The following is a 13658-nucleotide window of genomic DNA, read 5'->3' as shown; positions in this document are numbered from 1 at the left end:
GAAATTAATATTGTGTGTCATAGATTTCATAAGAATGCAGCACAAAAGATAGATTGAAATCAAACAGGGTAGCAAGCATATGAGTTACTGTTAAGCAACTTTTTTTCTCTGACATTGCTAATATTGGAAGACTACTAGAGAGAAACATGATGTGGATATGTCCAGTAATTCATCTAATAATGTAGATCATTGGAATAGAAAATGTATGATGACCTGAGAAACTATCCGTAGATATCTATAGGTTTCATATTTTTTAATTTAAAGGAAGAATCAACCAAGAATCTTTATTTTGTAGAATGGTATTCATAATGTATCTGTATTACATTAGCCAATACATCAATATAGGATGTGAAACTTGTATTTACATTAATAAAATAACATTTGAGTGCAATTCATTTTCTTGTCCATGGTCCACTTTCTCTACCATGCTACACACTTGTGTTTTTCTCCTGGTGGCCCTTCCATTTAAATATTGCAGGTTAAATTCTTTTTGAGATGCCAGCTCTAATGCTAACGTCCATTAGCCTAGCTTGTATTAAAGACAGACACAAAACGTTATCTTTGACAGAAACAGCAGAGTTTGGTAGTTCCATCAGAAAGGAAGAGACAGAGAGGAGAGACCTCCAGCTGCTGTCAGGTCACAGAGAGAGGGACGGGGAGGGATCCTGGGGGGATTTATTTAAGTATACTCTTTTCTGGAACACGCCCAGAGGTGTATGTGTTACAAAAACAATTAAAATTCGAAACAATTAATGAGTAATGTTAGACTAGCGTTAAAGTAGCGAATAATAGAAATGAGTACATACAATATTTGTCCTTCAGATGTAGTGACGTAAAAGTAAAATCCCCCAAAAATAATACTCAAGTAAAATACAGATACTGAAAAAGTGTACTTCACTACAGTACTCAAGTAAATTTACTTTGTTACTGTCCACCCCTGCTGATGGGCGAGTGATATCAGTTTGGCTGAGAGGGAAAACTGCATTACTCATTGTATTGACAGGCAAACTCAATTGACTGCTCGAACCGGACAATATCCTGCATCAACAGGTTTGATTTTTAATGTTGATCTTTTTTTAAGCGCAGTCCAACGACACTAGCTGGAGATCCGGCACGGTGTCAGAGTAACTCTGTATAACATACTTGTCTCTGCTGGCCTGCAGAGGTCAATGCTCCTGCCTGCAGTGCATCTAGGCTGTCTGAAGCACGCAGGGATTCAGACAGCAAGCATCAAATCCCAGGTGCTGTGTGAAGCCCTGCACCTGGAGCCTGGTGGTGACTTTCTCCACTAAGGCCCAGGAGGCATCTACCTCCCCGCAGCATATGCTCTCTCCTCGGCTGTGGTCATGGCCTCGCATTTCCCTCACAAGCACCTATCAAACAAAACGTGGATCATCAAAGTGTTTCTTTCCCTCTGCAGTAATACAGCGCTATGACATGTAGTGTTGACGAATATTTCAAATGAGACATCAAGATAATTAATTTTGATTATTTGTAATTATCAATACTCCTGCCTGTAATAGATGAACATGAATGATTTTGCTATTGCTGGACATATGATGGTAATCTGTCCAGTATTATGATGTGAACACAATATTCTATAAACTAACACCACCTGCCCTGCTCTCCACCGACAGCTCTATCTCTCTCTATTCTGACCATTTCCTCTCCCCCTGCTCTCTCTCTGCCCTCTGGGGCAAATAACAGGCTCAAAGTTATCGGGCTGCGGTCCGTAATGTGTGTAATTGTACACATTCAACTTTTCCTCTGTGTAAACTGAGATTGAGATCCACTGCTCTCCCTCTGCCTACGTCACTTCCGCTTTAGCTTTTTCGGATGTGGAAGTAACATTTTTTCACAAAAACGACTCTAGAAGCCGCATTAATGTATTTACCAATATATTTCGAAAAACAGTCCATATATCATTTAACATTGATTAAAAGTAGTCTTTAACCTGCAATATGTCCTTTAAGAGTATGCACAGAGAGGAAGAACCGGCAAAATAAGACCTGATTGTAAAAAATACCTGCCGGGTCCGGAGCTTTCCCCTTGCCTTGTATTTTATGGATAAAACAACTCTTTTCAGGAAGGAAAGTACTGATCTTCACCGGTATTTGTCATGTTGCTTGACTATACATATATATTTAGACACTCTACATTTGTATTTTCCACTTTTTCCTTTGCAACATTTCTTTAAATCGTCCGGACCTTTATTGTCTTACCTCCGCCACTTCTTCTTCTCTGTGTGTACATCCGCTCAGTGACGTCACGGATCACCTGTGGGTGGGTGTGGGATCTGGGATTAGCTGTAGCCGCAGGTAATGGCCAAACTTTGGGAGACTCTCTCGGCAACATAACACAAAAAGGGGTGAGGTGTTATTTTGTTTTTTTGTTATTTTCTGGGGGGGAGAAAGGTGACACCGAGGTGAGCCGGGTCATTCTGTCGAAGGTCCGGTCGTGTTTGTTGTGTCGTGGAGGTGAAATCACCTGGAAATCTGTGGGCGGTAAAAAAAAAAAAAAAAAAACCGTCTGTTTTCCTCTGCTTGAAGAAAAACCACCAAAGTTTTCTCTGCAAGACTTCCGCGGTTCGTTCGATCAAAAAGTCACCTGGGATAAAATACACTCAGGAGTGCTTCCTCTTATGCGGTAAGTGGATGTTTTGTAAGTAAAACGAAAAACGTTTGAATGTTGTATGAGGGTTGGCCCGGATGCTTCTCCTGCACATGAAATACAGGCCAAACAAACGAAGAAGGGCGCGACGAAAATGGGCCAAATGGTTATCAGGCGTGGGAAGTTAAGTGTTTACTCATCTTTGACACGGGCTGTTTTAGTGTGGCGCGGTGAGTTTAATAACGAAAGAGGGATCTTTCAGCTGCTTGTTTCTAAACAAGCCTCTCCCTCACCAGGTCCCTGGAACACTGAGCCATGCCTGGCCACAGCACAGGGGCCCCGCAGGCGTCCCGCCACCACCAGCACAAACACTACAGCTCAGGCTCCAAGGCTGAAAAGTACAGACAAAGTCGGACTATATCCAGGGAAAGCTCAGCCAGCCAGGACTCCTACAAGGATCCTCATGGGGAGCGTCTGCATGACCACCAAATTGACCACTTCAGGTATTCAGAGAACAAGTACAGTCACAGTAGAGGCCACCATTCCCGAAATGGCACGGCGCGGGGCTCAGAGACAATAGGATTTATTCCTGGGTCAGCAGACACCGCGCCTTCCAGCAGACATGCCTGTGGCTCCTGTGCCTCCATGGGCTGGAGCAGCTGTAAGGCTCTTATCTGTTGTGTACTGACCTGTGGATTTTATGGCAGCCGAGAGCCCTGTCTGCCTGTTAACGAGAGCTCCACAGACCATCCCCCTAAAGCAGGCAGTGTGCCTCACCCTCCTAATGGCATGGCTGTGACCAACCCATCTTGTGGTATCCCTTTGGAGTCCAGTAAGGCAAACAAAGCCTCTAAGTTACCCACAAGTGACAGCTTTCGCTACCCAGATGTCCGCATCGCAGGTCAGACAGTCAGGTACCCAGTTGCTGCCCCCAAACGGACCCGTGCAGCAGGAAAGGGAGAAAGTCACCGGCCAATCAGCAACACCAGCCTGTTGTCCCGGGAGGACTATGAATTGGATGACCTGAGTGACAAGGCAACTGACATTGACTCACTTATCACCAAGAAGCTGCTGGAACTTTACGCCCTCCACCAGATTGACCAGCTGGCCAAGTGCACCTCCGACTCATCTTTCTCCCGGAAGACCAACGAGATCAGTGAGCTCATCTATAGCATTGCTCAGGATTACAACCTGGAGGCGCAGGAGGCTGAGTGCAAGCTGGTGCACGGAGTCATCCGCATCAGTACGCGAAAGGGCAAGAGGAACAAGAGCCACCAGTCCACCGGACAGCGTGGTAACGGGAGGAGTGACGGCACTCTCCCTGACAGTGGCAACGAGACCATGACCAACACCTTCATCAGCAGTGACTGTAAGCGTGTCACACAGTTTCATTTAAACCAGTTAATATTATTGATTTCTGCTGTTTGAATATTTTTTAAGTTACTGTCTGACAACTGTTTTCACCACCTGACCCGAACTGATCACCTCACCTCTCTTTCCCTAATGACTTGTAGTGTCTGCTTGAATGCAGCTAAAGTTTTTGTTTTGATATTATACATATATGTAAAATATTTCATTATTTTTTATGCCTGATATGTCTGGTATTTTACTGACAATGACCTAATAACAATTGGTCTAAGGCAAGCTGACACAGGCACTGTTTTCCTAATGTGCATTGCACAATAGATGGGATGACCTGATTAATTTTTCAATCACTGTGTGCTACTGTGTGTCAAAGCTCTTTCCTGCAGAGGTTCGTTTTACCTTTTTTTTATTATTATTATTATTATTTTTGTTTGTTTGTCGTTCCCCACTACAGTTCCAGAGGTGAAAGTGTCAGAGCAGACGCCATCAGATGAGCTGGCGAGGAAAATGAGACATTACAGTGGGAAAAGTGAGTACATGTGGGAATTTTCCAAAGCAGACACGCCAATCCTTTTGTATCTTCTTTTGTGTCAAAGAAAAAGTTTGTATTAGGGTGGAAGAGTTGAATTAGAGCCAACATCATTCAGCACCAGAGTGATTAGTGGTTCGGCATATTGCACATCGTAATCTGAATTGTGTTCATTGTGCTGATAGAGGAACAGTCTTAATTTTTCCTGGTCATTGAGGTATAATTACCAGCCTGGTATGTGAATCAGTATGTGGGGCTCAGTCTTCCTTCCATTGTGCCTGCTGCAGCTGCAGGCGTTTTCTCACCTCCTGTATACCTACCACTCTTTAAACAGTGAAAGCTCTACATTTCTGCCCTTTTCTATCCATATTACAATCCCTTGCTCATTAGCTGCCTCCTCCCCTCGACTGCCACCTTATATCCACACATCAATCTGCCCTATTCTCCCCTCCAGCTCAGCAGTCATGCTACACCACCAGCTAAAGCAGTGGATCAAGTCACATTAAAAGTACACCATGATGTCCCACGGTTTATTACGTAATTTTAGCAAGTAACTTGGGTTACAGATAGATGACTACATTGCAGCCTTTCTTTTCTTCCTTTTGCTTTTTTTGTTGTTGTTCAGCAAAGAGGTAAAGAGGAGGGTGTCCTGTGACATGTCTTTGAATGAGGATATACAATATTGTATTTCCAAAACTTAGGCTCAGCACGTTACCTCTCAGTGTATGCATGAAATATAACATGTACTAAATGGGCTTGTTTGATTGCTGCTGTGTTTTGTTTTGTTTCTTTCATTGTATTTAACCCATTTCATTTGTTTCTTTTGCAGCATACTCCTCTAGCACCACCACCGGCTACTCGCCCTACCACCATGACACTGAAACGGACTCTTCAGGCGCCCCACTGCTTCTCTGAAGGTCAAAAGTACCTATATTGACAAGGGATGTAGCAAAACCAGATGGATAGTTTTATCCTTGTGCCATCATTTCTGCTGTTACTGAGTGGAGCATCTTTTTGGCAGTTGTACTTGTATGTTGTACTCCTTTTCGACGTCAGGCTAATGTTTGCTAATGGAGTGTCATTTAAATTCAAGGATGCTTTTATCTTTCCAGTAAATGAGCATTGAGGAAACCATCTTTTTCTTTTTTCCCCACCATGAAAGACAAAGCGTTTATGCAGGTTATGCAGTGTTTAAAGTTATTTTCAGAATAAAAATGTTTTTACACTCCAAGTGGTCAGGCCATAGGTTAGAGACTGATGTTAAGCATAACTGTCCTCATTCTTGTCCGTGTGATTGTTTATGCAAGCTATGGTGCATGCAAAGAATGTGTGGGTGTATTGATGCCTGCCATTCAGATTCCTTAGAGGTATGTTTTGATCTGAAAAGCTGTATTGGTAAGCCATATTTTGATGTAAATATTTTTAAGATGATGTTACTTTGTGGGTTGTAAAACCATTTGTGGTGTTTGGCAACAGATATATATCTATATATATATATATATATATATATAGATATATATCTATATATTTTTTTATACTCATCATGTTTTTAACAAAATAAAAATTCTCCTGTTTGGCCATTCCTTTTCATCTGCATAATTTAAGGAAATTAAATGCTAATTCATCATGATTATCAACAGTTTTAGCTTCCAGATAGTATATTATGCTCCCTTATGCTTGCTGAGCTGTGGGAACCTTTTTTTTTTTTTTTTAAACTACATAAGCCATGAAAATGTCTTGCTGTTTGTCTGCAAATTTTGCGTTAATGTATCAACACTTCTTTGATACATGTTGCTCTTTGCTGTTCTTTCTTTGGCCTACTTTTCGTCTTTACTGGATTATTGTAGTCAAGCTCATCTCCCTGGGGTCACTGTGTTGCACCAGACAGGCTTTTTTCCACCCTCAGCAAAAGAGAACTTGTTTGGCTAGTTCTGACAAAAAGGAAATAAAATCCTGAGGTTTGTCTTTGTGAAAGGCAAGAAGTACTGCAGATCATCAGCCTGATTTCAGGAACTTGTTCTGAAGTCCTTGGGATCAAAATGTACTTCAAAATCACGTATATTGTAAACTATACCTCTGTATGCTTTGAAGTGACCGCTATATTGTTTGAAATAACAAGCTAATAATGTAGAATGTGTATTTTATGAGCACCAGTAACAAGTATTTTTATGCTCAGTTGGCCCATTCAACAGGATAGGCCCATTTTTAACAGGCATTTTTTGTCGTTATAAATCCTGTTATTCCGTGAAGGAAATATCTATGTATTGTGCATTAACATCTGTTTGTCAGCCTCAAAACTTAAAATATCAAGCATTAGCATCTGACAGAACAGACTAAAGCAGATTTATGTTAATATCAGTTATTCTAAAACATTTCTGAAACAATATTATTTGTAGAAGAGATGAAAAAAAAACTTGTACTTTAACATTTTGTTAAAAATACAATGGTCACTTCACAACAGAGCCCGGTGAACAAAAAGTGAGCAAATTATGCATGCTATTGTGTGCTAGGTGTTGAAGTTCTGGATTTTCTTCTCTGTTTCTTTTGTGTTGCTCTGTGTGATCCCATTTCCTCTGGCTCTCACCCCCCACCGGCACATTCCTGTTTTACCAGTAGGCTGTCATGTAAAAGCTCAGTATTTCACAACTAACATACCACAGACCAGGATGAATCCAGAGGGCTGATTTTGCATCCAATAGATCTTTTGTTGCTTGAATATGTGATAGTATCTTTGTGCAGGGCTTTTATTTTGGTAAATGTTTGTGTATACATGAACTTCTGTCCCCTGCAGTTGGCCTGAATAAGCACATAATTTCTAGTAACTTCCATAGGAGGGAGACAAAGTACCGCAACACAACAGTAGAGCCCACATAAAGTGACACTACATCTGACTCATTGTGACTGTTTTTAAAAGATCAAGCTGGAACTTCACTATTACATTCATGTACAAAAATATATTTATTTCAAATCTTCTGTAAATGCAGACAAAACCTATTTACAATGAGTCAAACAGACAGTATGTGAACAGTGAGATCAGTCTGTAGAAAGTCAAATCTCTTCAGACTGGGCTAAAGTGGCCTCCGCTTCAATGTAATGGATCAGAAATTTGCAGCTTCATGCTGGCCAATTCACATTTTATGTCATTCGGTCCTCCACTTCATGAGTGAACACTGTTGAGGTTGGTCAACCAATAGTTCTGCGACACCACAAAATAAATTCAACTTTCTCCACGACAGTCACATGACATCCACCTTGTCTACCGGCAGAATAGCATGTCAATGAGCAGCTCCAGCAGATCGGCCTGTCCTATGACGGGCCGGAAGAAGAGTTCAGAGATGAGGCTGGGTGTGATGCTCTGCAGCATTGAGGCTGTGAGGAGGATCCGGGCAAAGCGCTCGTGGTGCCTGGGGTGAATGAGCTGGACTACCTCACTGAGGGCATGCTGAGCTTCCTGTTGCAAGCCTTCAACAAACAGAGCTGCCTTTAAGTCTGGTACATCTGCAGGTAGTAAAAAGAGGTGATCAGTGTTACTCACATGTTTAATGTAGGTTTTGCCGAAAATTCGCCCCTGACAAGCAAAATTTGTCATGTAACTTGTTATATTACAAATCAAAACATACCTGGATTAAATATTGTGGTCCCTTTTAGGTATGCATACTCCTTTGGACTCAAATCCAAACTCCAGAATTTTTTTAGGCAGGACTTGAGTTTGCTGACACCAGCCATAGTGGGCTGCTCTCTCTCCCCCTCAGGGCTCTCCTGTCGGTTCAGGAGAATCTTTTTGAGCATGCTGTCAGCAGCTGTGTCCATCACCTCAAAGTCCACGTGCTCCTGGGCCAGGCCCAAAATGAAGAGCGGTGCCCAGCAGCTTCGGAGAAGTGAGAGCTGGTCATTTGGTGGCAGCTGGTTAAAAGCGGGTAAGTTCTTCATGAAATGGATGGTTTTAACCAGAACCGCTGAAGCTTCTTTGCAAATTTCAGCTGGCATTTTCAGGCACACTGTCCGCCGAAGTTCACAGTTGCATCTATGAGGTACTGAGTTGCAGTTGAAATTGTTTTGATTGGACTTGCTATCCATTTGGCTCAGGATGTTGTAGAGAATAGGGTTTGAAAGCCTGTCGCTGTTGACGGAACAATGACATTCGTTATCCATTGTGTAAGCTGTAGAGATCAGCACAGGTGTAGGTGTAAATGTCCCTTCATATGATGAGCTTACAAGTGCTGCTCCAGCTACCTCCAGTCTGCGTATTTATAAGGCAAACTCACCCAACTCAGTGGACTTTGGCTTGTCAATAATATCTTCTATGAAAAACAACGGTCTGCTCTGCCAGATGACTCATGGAATAACCCTGGGAAACTGATAAGCTTTTCTCAATGAAAGGAAGCTGGTGGAGTAACACCTGGATATCAAGAAGGCTGGGCCTTATCTGGTCAGCAGTGTCATTAACCCAGGCAGTACCAAGCTACCAAGGACTGCAGAGGTAATCGGCCTTACACTGTGTCCCTGTGCACTGCCAGCTCACACCTGGAGAGCTGGAAAGATCCCAAAGCAAAGAGAGGGCATTGACCTGTAAGTTAGGACCTCTTAATGTAATCCCACAATCGCACTGGATTTTGAAAAGACACCTGGACTGTAACTGCAACTGTAAAAATATCCAAATCAGGCTTTTTAACAATATTTTTTTGTTGCTCACGATACTGATTAAATCTGGCTTCCCAAACAACCAGAGGTGACAAAAGTACTCATATTCTGTAATTGAGGAGAAGTACAGATACATGTGTAAAAAAAATGCTCAGGTAAAAGTAGAAGTACCGATTCAACTCCTTTACTCAAGTAAAAGTAAGAAAGTACAGGCTCTGAAATGTACTTTCAAAGTAAAAATAAAACGTCATCAGAAAAATAAATACTACTAAATAAGTACAGATGCTGGAAAAAGCTACTTAAGTATAGTAATGAAGTATTAGTACTTTGTTACTTGTCACCTCTGTAAACAACTTGATGGATCCGGTTGTATTTTAAACAATATTCCGAAGTGCCACCCTTAACTTAACCACCCTTAGGAAATTCTGACGTCACTGGAATCCTAATTCTGTTTTATCTATTTTGATTGTTGCTATGAATCTATTCATGCAATGTTTACGTCATGGTTCATTCATCACACCATAACATTTTAGTATATGGAGTACAAGTCTTGTCTCTCGATTGTACTAAGCCACAGCTAAATGCTAAAATGACTGCACTAACATGCTCACATAATGCTAATATACTAATGCAAACCAGTTTATCATGTTTCTGTACACGCTAATATTTTACATATAACATTGAATGCAAAGTGTAGCTGAGGCTGTCATTATTGTCTTGGTTTCCAAGTATTGATCATAATTTGAAATTCTGCACAAATTATTTGAGAATTCTAAAATTCATTCAGACTTTATTTACATCTTTATAACCTGATGACGGCAAGTGAGTGACTGAATTTAGAAAATTAAGCTATTGCAACTTAATGAAATGCGACACGACAGGGACGCGAGTCACTATCGCAAATTTCCAATCCATGCCCAATAGTTTTGAAATTTTTCACGACGTTATAGCCTAATGATAGCAATAGAGAAAAAGTCAGCAGACCATCAAAGTTTTCAGTGTTGACCCTTTAAAGAACATGAATTCGTACAAATGTTCATAGGAATCTGTCTAACAGTTGGGATAAAAACATAATTCAGTTGGAATTGCCGGAGTAGTGGATTTCCAAAGACCAAAGTGATGGTGAGATGAACAATTATGTTCCTCCAGAAATGTAAATGTCCATGTCATTATTTTTTTAAGCATTTAGACCAAAGCAGCAGGAGCCAGCTGATATGGCCTTCCATCTACCTCCAGCACCAGCTAAAGGGGATTGAGGGCACTGAAGTTCAGTGAGGTTCAGTGCCCTCATGGTTATCTGCATCTACAGCTCTGCAGCCTAATTATTTTGTTGACACATTTATAGAGTGATATATGGATTGGTAGGACGCTTCGTGTCGTGATGCAGGTCTTTCTGTGGTCATAAGAACTCACTTTGCAAGTCCTCATATATTTTGGTAGATGAAAAAGGCTGCAACCATTACTGCCTTTAGTAGGTTGAAAAATGTTGCTTGTCAGTAGGATTACATAAAAAGTAGCCTGTTGAACCAATTTGGACCGAACCTGCTGGATGGCTGTGACATGAGCCAGAGAAGAGTTCACCATATTCTGAGCTGGATCACGCTCATGGATCAACATTAACTTGAGTTTTTCTTTGGTCTTGTCAGATGTAAGTGCTCTCTGAGTATCTTTCTATTTCCACTTTTTTTTTTCGGTCATGAGGTTGATATTAGGTCAGTCATAAGACAGATTTATTTTTTATTATCATTATTTGTATTATTATTGTAACAGTGACAACACCAGACAACACCTTGTAATGCTCCAGAGCTTTGGTGTATCTCAAACTTTGCAAGATCGTTATTCTTTACTATGAAACAAAAAATTAGTGAAATTTCACTTTATGGCATCTGTAATGCACAATGTTCCATGTCATTTAAAAAAGTTTACTCTAATTTGTTATCTTCTTTGTGCCTGGCACAGAGGTTTGACACTGATAAGCAAATGACTTTATTACTGCCGCAAGTAAACAAACAGCTTTTTCAGGAACATATTCTTGGTTTGGACATTTAGCATCACAGACTTCTTAAAATATTTATCACAGTACACAGGGACTTGCAGAACATTTTTATAGCATATTATGCTCTTTGAGGAGACATCTGATACAAATGCTGAGAACTCTAAAACTATCACAGGATGGAAATGCCTGAGGAAAACCTGAATCAAAGAGCAGCAGAGTCAAGGTCACTTCGTAAAATGAATAACAGCAATAAAGAGATGAAATGCTAGACACAACTGGCAGCACCAGTCACCAAATGTTTGTTTTACTCTGTGATTCTCTTTGCTCAATCCTTCAAAGAAAATTCAGGAATATGTTTCATAACTTCATTATCTTTCTTGGAGTGATCTCTATATGATACATATTGATTATTCATATGCGATGTGACATTTCCAACTCACAGGCGCTAAATCAAAAACGGACCATAGTCTCAGATACATGATAAAACACATTGTTACCTTTAAAAATGTGATACTTTTTGTAAAGTGACCTATAATGCACTCAGCAGCAATCATGAGACATGCTGACAGCTGTAAATACTTGCGATAAGACCTGTCTTTATAGAGTTTAGGAGCAGGCAGAGACGGGCACGGAGGACAGACGCTTATCACCAAAAAGACAGTAAAGTAAGATGTCCTTCATTCCATAAGTGGAACAACAGCTTCATTCTGAGATCAAGGAAGTCAAACAGTCTGGGTTTCATGAAACAGGGTGGAATGGTTGGTATCTAAAGACTATCCCAGGATTTAGGGCATAAAAATTAACTGTGACATTGATTTATTCACACAATCACTGGGTAATTTTGAGAAGGCATGTAGGAAATATCAACACCTATTTCCACTGAAAGTTAGCTCTTTTATAAGTTTTCCCCCTGAAACAGAATTTTGTGTTTCCTCTAGTTTTATTTTTAGCAGGTCCTTGAATTCTCAGTATAACTGTCTAATGTGTATATGTGTGACGGACACTGTGTGTGCAGCATGACACATGACCTTGACCGACTGCTAATATAGCAGAAGTTCAATGACCAAAAGGTGACAGATGCTGCATTTCAGAATCATTTCTGTCCCCTAGGGGAAAATCATTTGGTCTCCCTGGAGTTTAAATTGTTGGAATTCAATTGGCATATAGTTCTGTCAGGTTCGCTACAAAACTAATGTGTTTTACTAACTCATAAGGACAATGCCAGAAACACACGTATACTTAAACAGACCCAGAATGTTGCAAAATATTAAAAAACAACTGAAGCCACAATAAAGTGGCGTTACTGTACCCACTGTTGGCTGACAGCTTAATCAGTGATTGGATTTTTTCTGTTTAAGTCTATTTAATTTTTACAGTACATGTTATTGGAAAAGGTCTTCTGGTGTTGCATGTTGAAAGACCCTAAGTGATTTCAGAAGACTCACAATTTTTGATTGATAGAAAGATTGGTTTTGTAAAAATATATGTGTAATTGTTATATTGTAATGCACTCGAATAAAAAATATAACACAATGCCCAACAGTTTACCAATGAAAACTTATTTTCAGTTTGATACGTTCCAGAGGCCAAAAAATCTCAAATTACTTTAGTCTATCTGGAATAATCAAAATAAAAGTGCTGAGTCCCACCTCTTGATTACCTGAAGGCAAGGTCCTTTCCTCCCAGTTTTTGCAGTTGCCTATTTATACTTGAGACCTAAGATGGAATAACTGACCAACCAGTATAATTGCTGATTTCAGTATTTGTGTTCATTAATTTCATTTCTTACATATGACTTTATTCAGGAGTAGAGTTGGCTTCCACAAGCCAGGAGGCTATGACTAATGGACAGTGTGTAATATGATGTGTAAATGATGTCAGGGTGCTGACACTTGGGTCTGGCTTTACTGCCTATTACTATCAAAACACAGTGATAAAAGCTGAGTTGAAGGCTAGAGTTTTAGCTTCTGGGCCAATGAACTCTGACTGAACATCTAGGCTGCCACTCTGCAAGAAGTGAAAAAATATTTAGTGAGAAGATAGAATAAATACTAAATACACTCATAAACTAATATAAAAAAAATTATGTTGTCTTTTTTTCCAGGGAGCCTTCTACTTGTTGGTTAACATTAATCAGAAATGTATATGTGATAAAAAAAAATATTAACTTAAATATGCCAATTTACACTATTGACAGTTACTCATTACAGGATAAAAACCAAGTGAAAAAACACGCAGGACAGGTCATAATGCACAGAGGAAAAAAGAAAACCGCAGGGATAATGTACATCTCTGAGGATGCTGTCGGCTCTCCTGAAGGAGCCTCTTCTGTAAATGTCCTGAATGACGTTTGGGGCCCCGTTAATGCCCCTCTGGGGTGGATTACCTTCTGCACACTGACTCAGCAGAGCACCGGTAAAGGGACAATTCTTCAGCTTAGTTGCTCTTCTTGAGTTTCCTCTGGAAATACAACCTCAGTTAACAGCAACAGCAACAGCAATAATAATAATAATAATA

General features: G+C 40.3%; 2 protein-coding genes across 3 annotated transcripts; one reads left to right on the top strand and one right to left on the bottom strand.

Annotated features, from left to right (window-relative positions):
* The first annotated feature begins 2296 nt into the window (after positions 1-2296).
* kdf1a (keratinocyte differentiation factor 1a) lies at positions 2297-6084 on the top strand. Of its 2 annotated transcripts, none has more exons than XM_029504696.1 (4): positions 2297-2368; positions 2907-3979; positions 4430-4504; positions 5334-6084. In XM_029504696.1, the coding sequence occupies exons 2-4, from the start codon at positions 2926-2928 to the stop codon at positions 5417-5419; spliced, it is 1215 nt and encodes a 404-aa protein (XP_029360556.1). In that variant the 5' UTR covers positions 2297-2368; positions 2907-2925; the 3' UTR covers positions 5420-6084. The 2 variants fall into 2 exon arrangements, with proteins under 2 accessions (XP_029360556.1, XP_029360555.1); XM_029504695.1 differs by having other exon boundaries at positions 2298-2646.
* Positions 6085-7760: 1676 nt separating this feature from the next.
* Positions 7761-8656, bottom strand: nr0b2a (nuclear receptor subfamily 0, group B, member 2a). The gene is made up of 2 exons (XM_029505043.1): positions 8125-8656; positions 7761-8002 (listed from the first exon to the last, which is right to left on the bottom strand). Exons 1-2 carry the CDS (start codon positions 8654-8656, stop codon positions 7761-7763), a joined length of 774 nt encoding a protein of 257 aa, XP_029360903.1.
* Between the last annotated feature and the right edge of the window lie 5002 nt (positions 8657-13658).

This window comes from Echeneis naucrates, chromosome 6 (assembly GCF_900963305.1).
Source record: "Echeneis naucrates chromosome 6, fEcheNa1.1, whole genome shotgun sequence".
NCBI lineage: Eukaryota > Metazoa > Chordata > Actinopteri > Carangiformes > Echeneidae > Echeneis > Echeneis naucrates.
The sequence above is the reverse complement of the archived record's forward strand: the minus strand, read 5'-3'. Positions and strand labels throughout refer to the sequence as shown.

Excerpts from the sequence above, each read along its gene's own strand:
- nr0b2a (XM_029505043.1), bottom strand. The coding sequence starts at position 8,656 with ATGGATAACGAATGTCATTGTTCCGTCAACAGCGACAGGCTTTCAAAC. Across the intron at positions 8,003-8,124 it reads GACCACAATATTTAATCCAG|ATGTACCAGACTTAAAGGCA; the intron begins GTATGTTTTGAT and ends TACTACCTGCAG.
- kdf1a (XM_029504696.1), top strand. The coding sequence starts at position 2,926 with ATGCCTGGCCACAGCACAGGGGCCCCGCAGGCGTCCCGCCACCACCAG. Across the intron at positions 3,980-4,429 it reads CACCTTCATCAGCAGTGACT|TTCCAGAGGTGAAAGTGTCA; the intron begins GTAAGCGTGTCA and ends TCCCCACTACAG. Across the intron at positions 4,505-5,333 it reads GAGACATTACAGTGGGAAAA|CATACTCCTCTAGCACCACC; the intron begins GTGAGTACATGT and ends TTTCTTTTGCAG.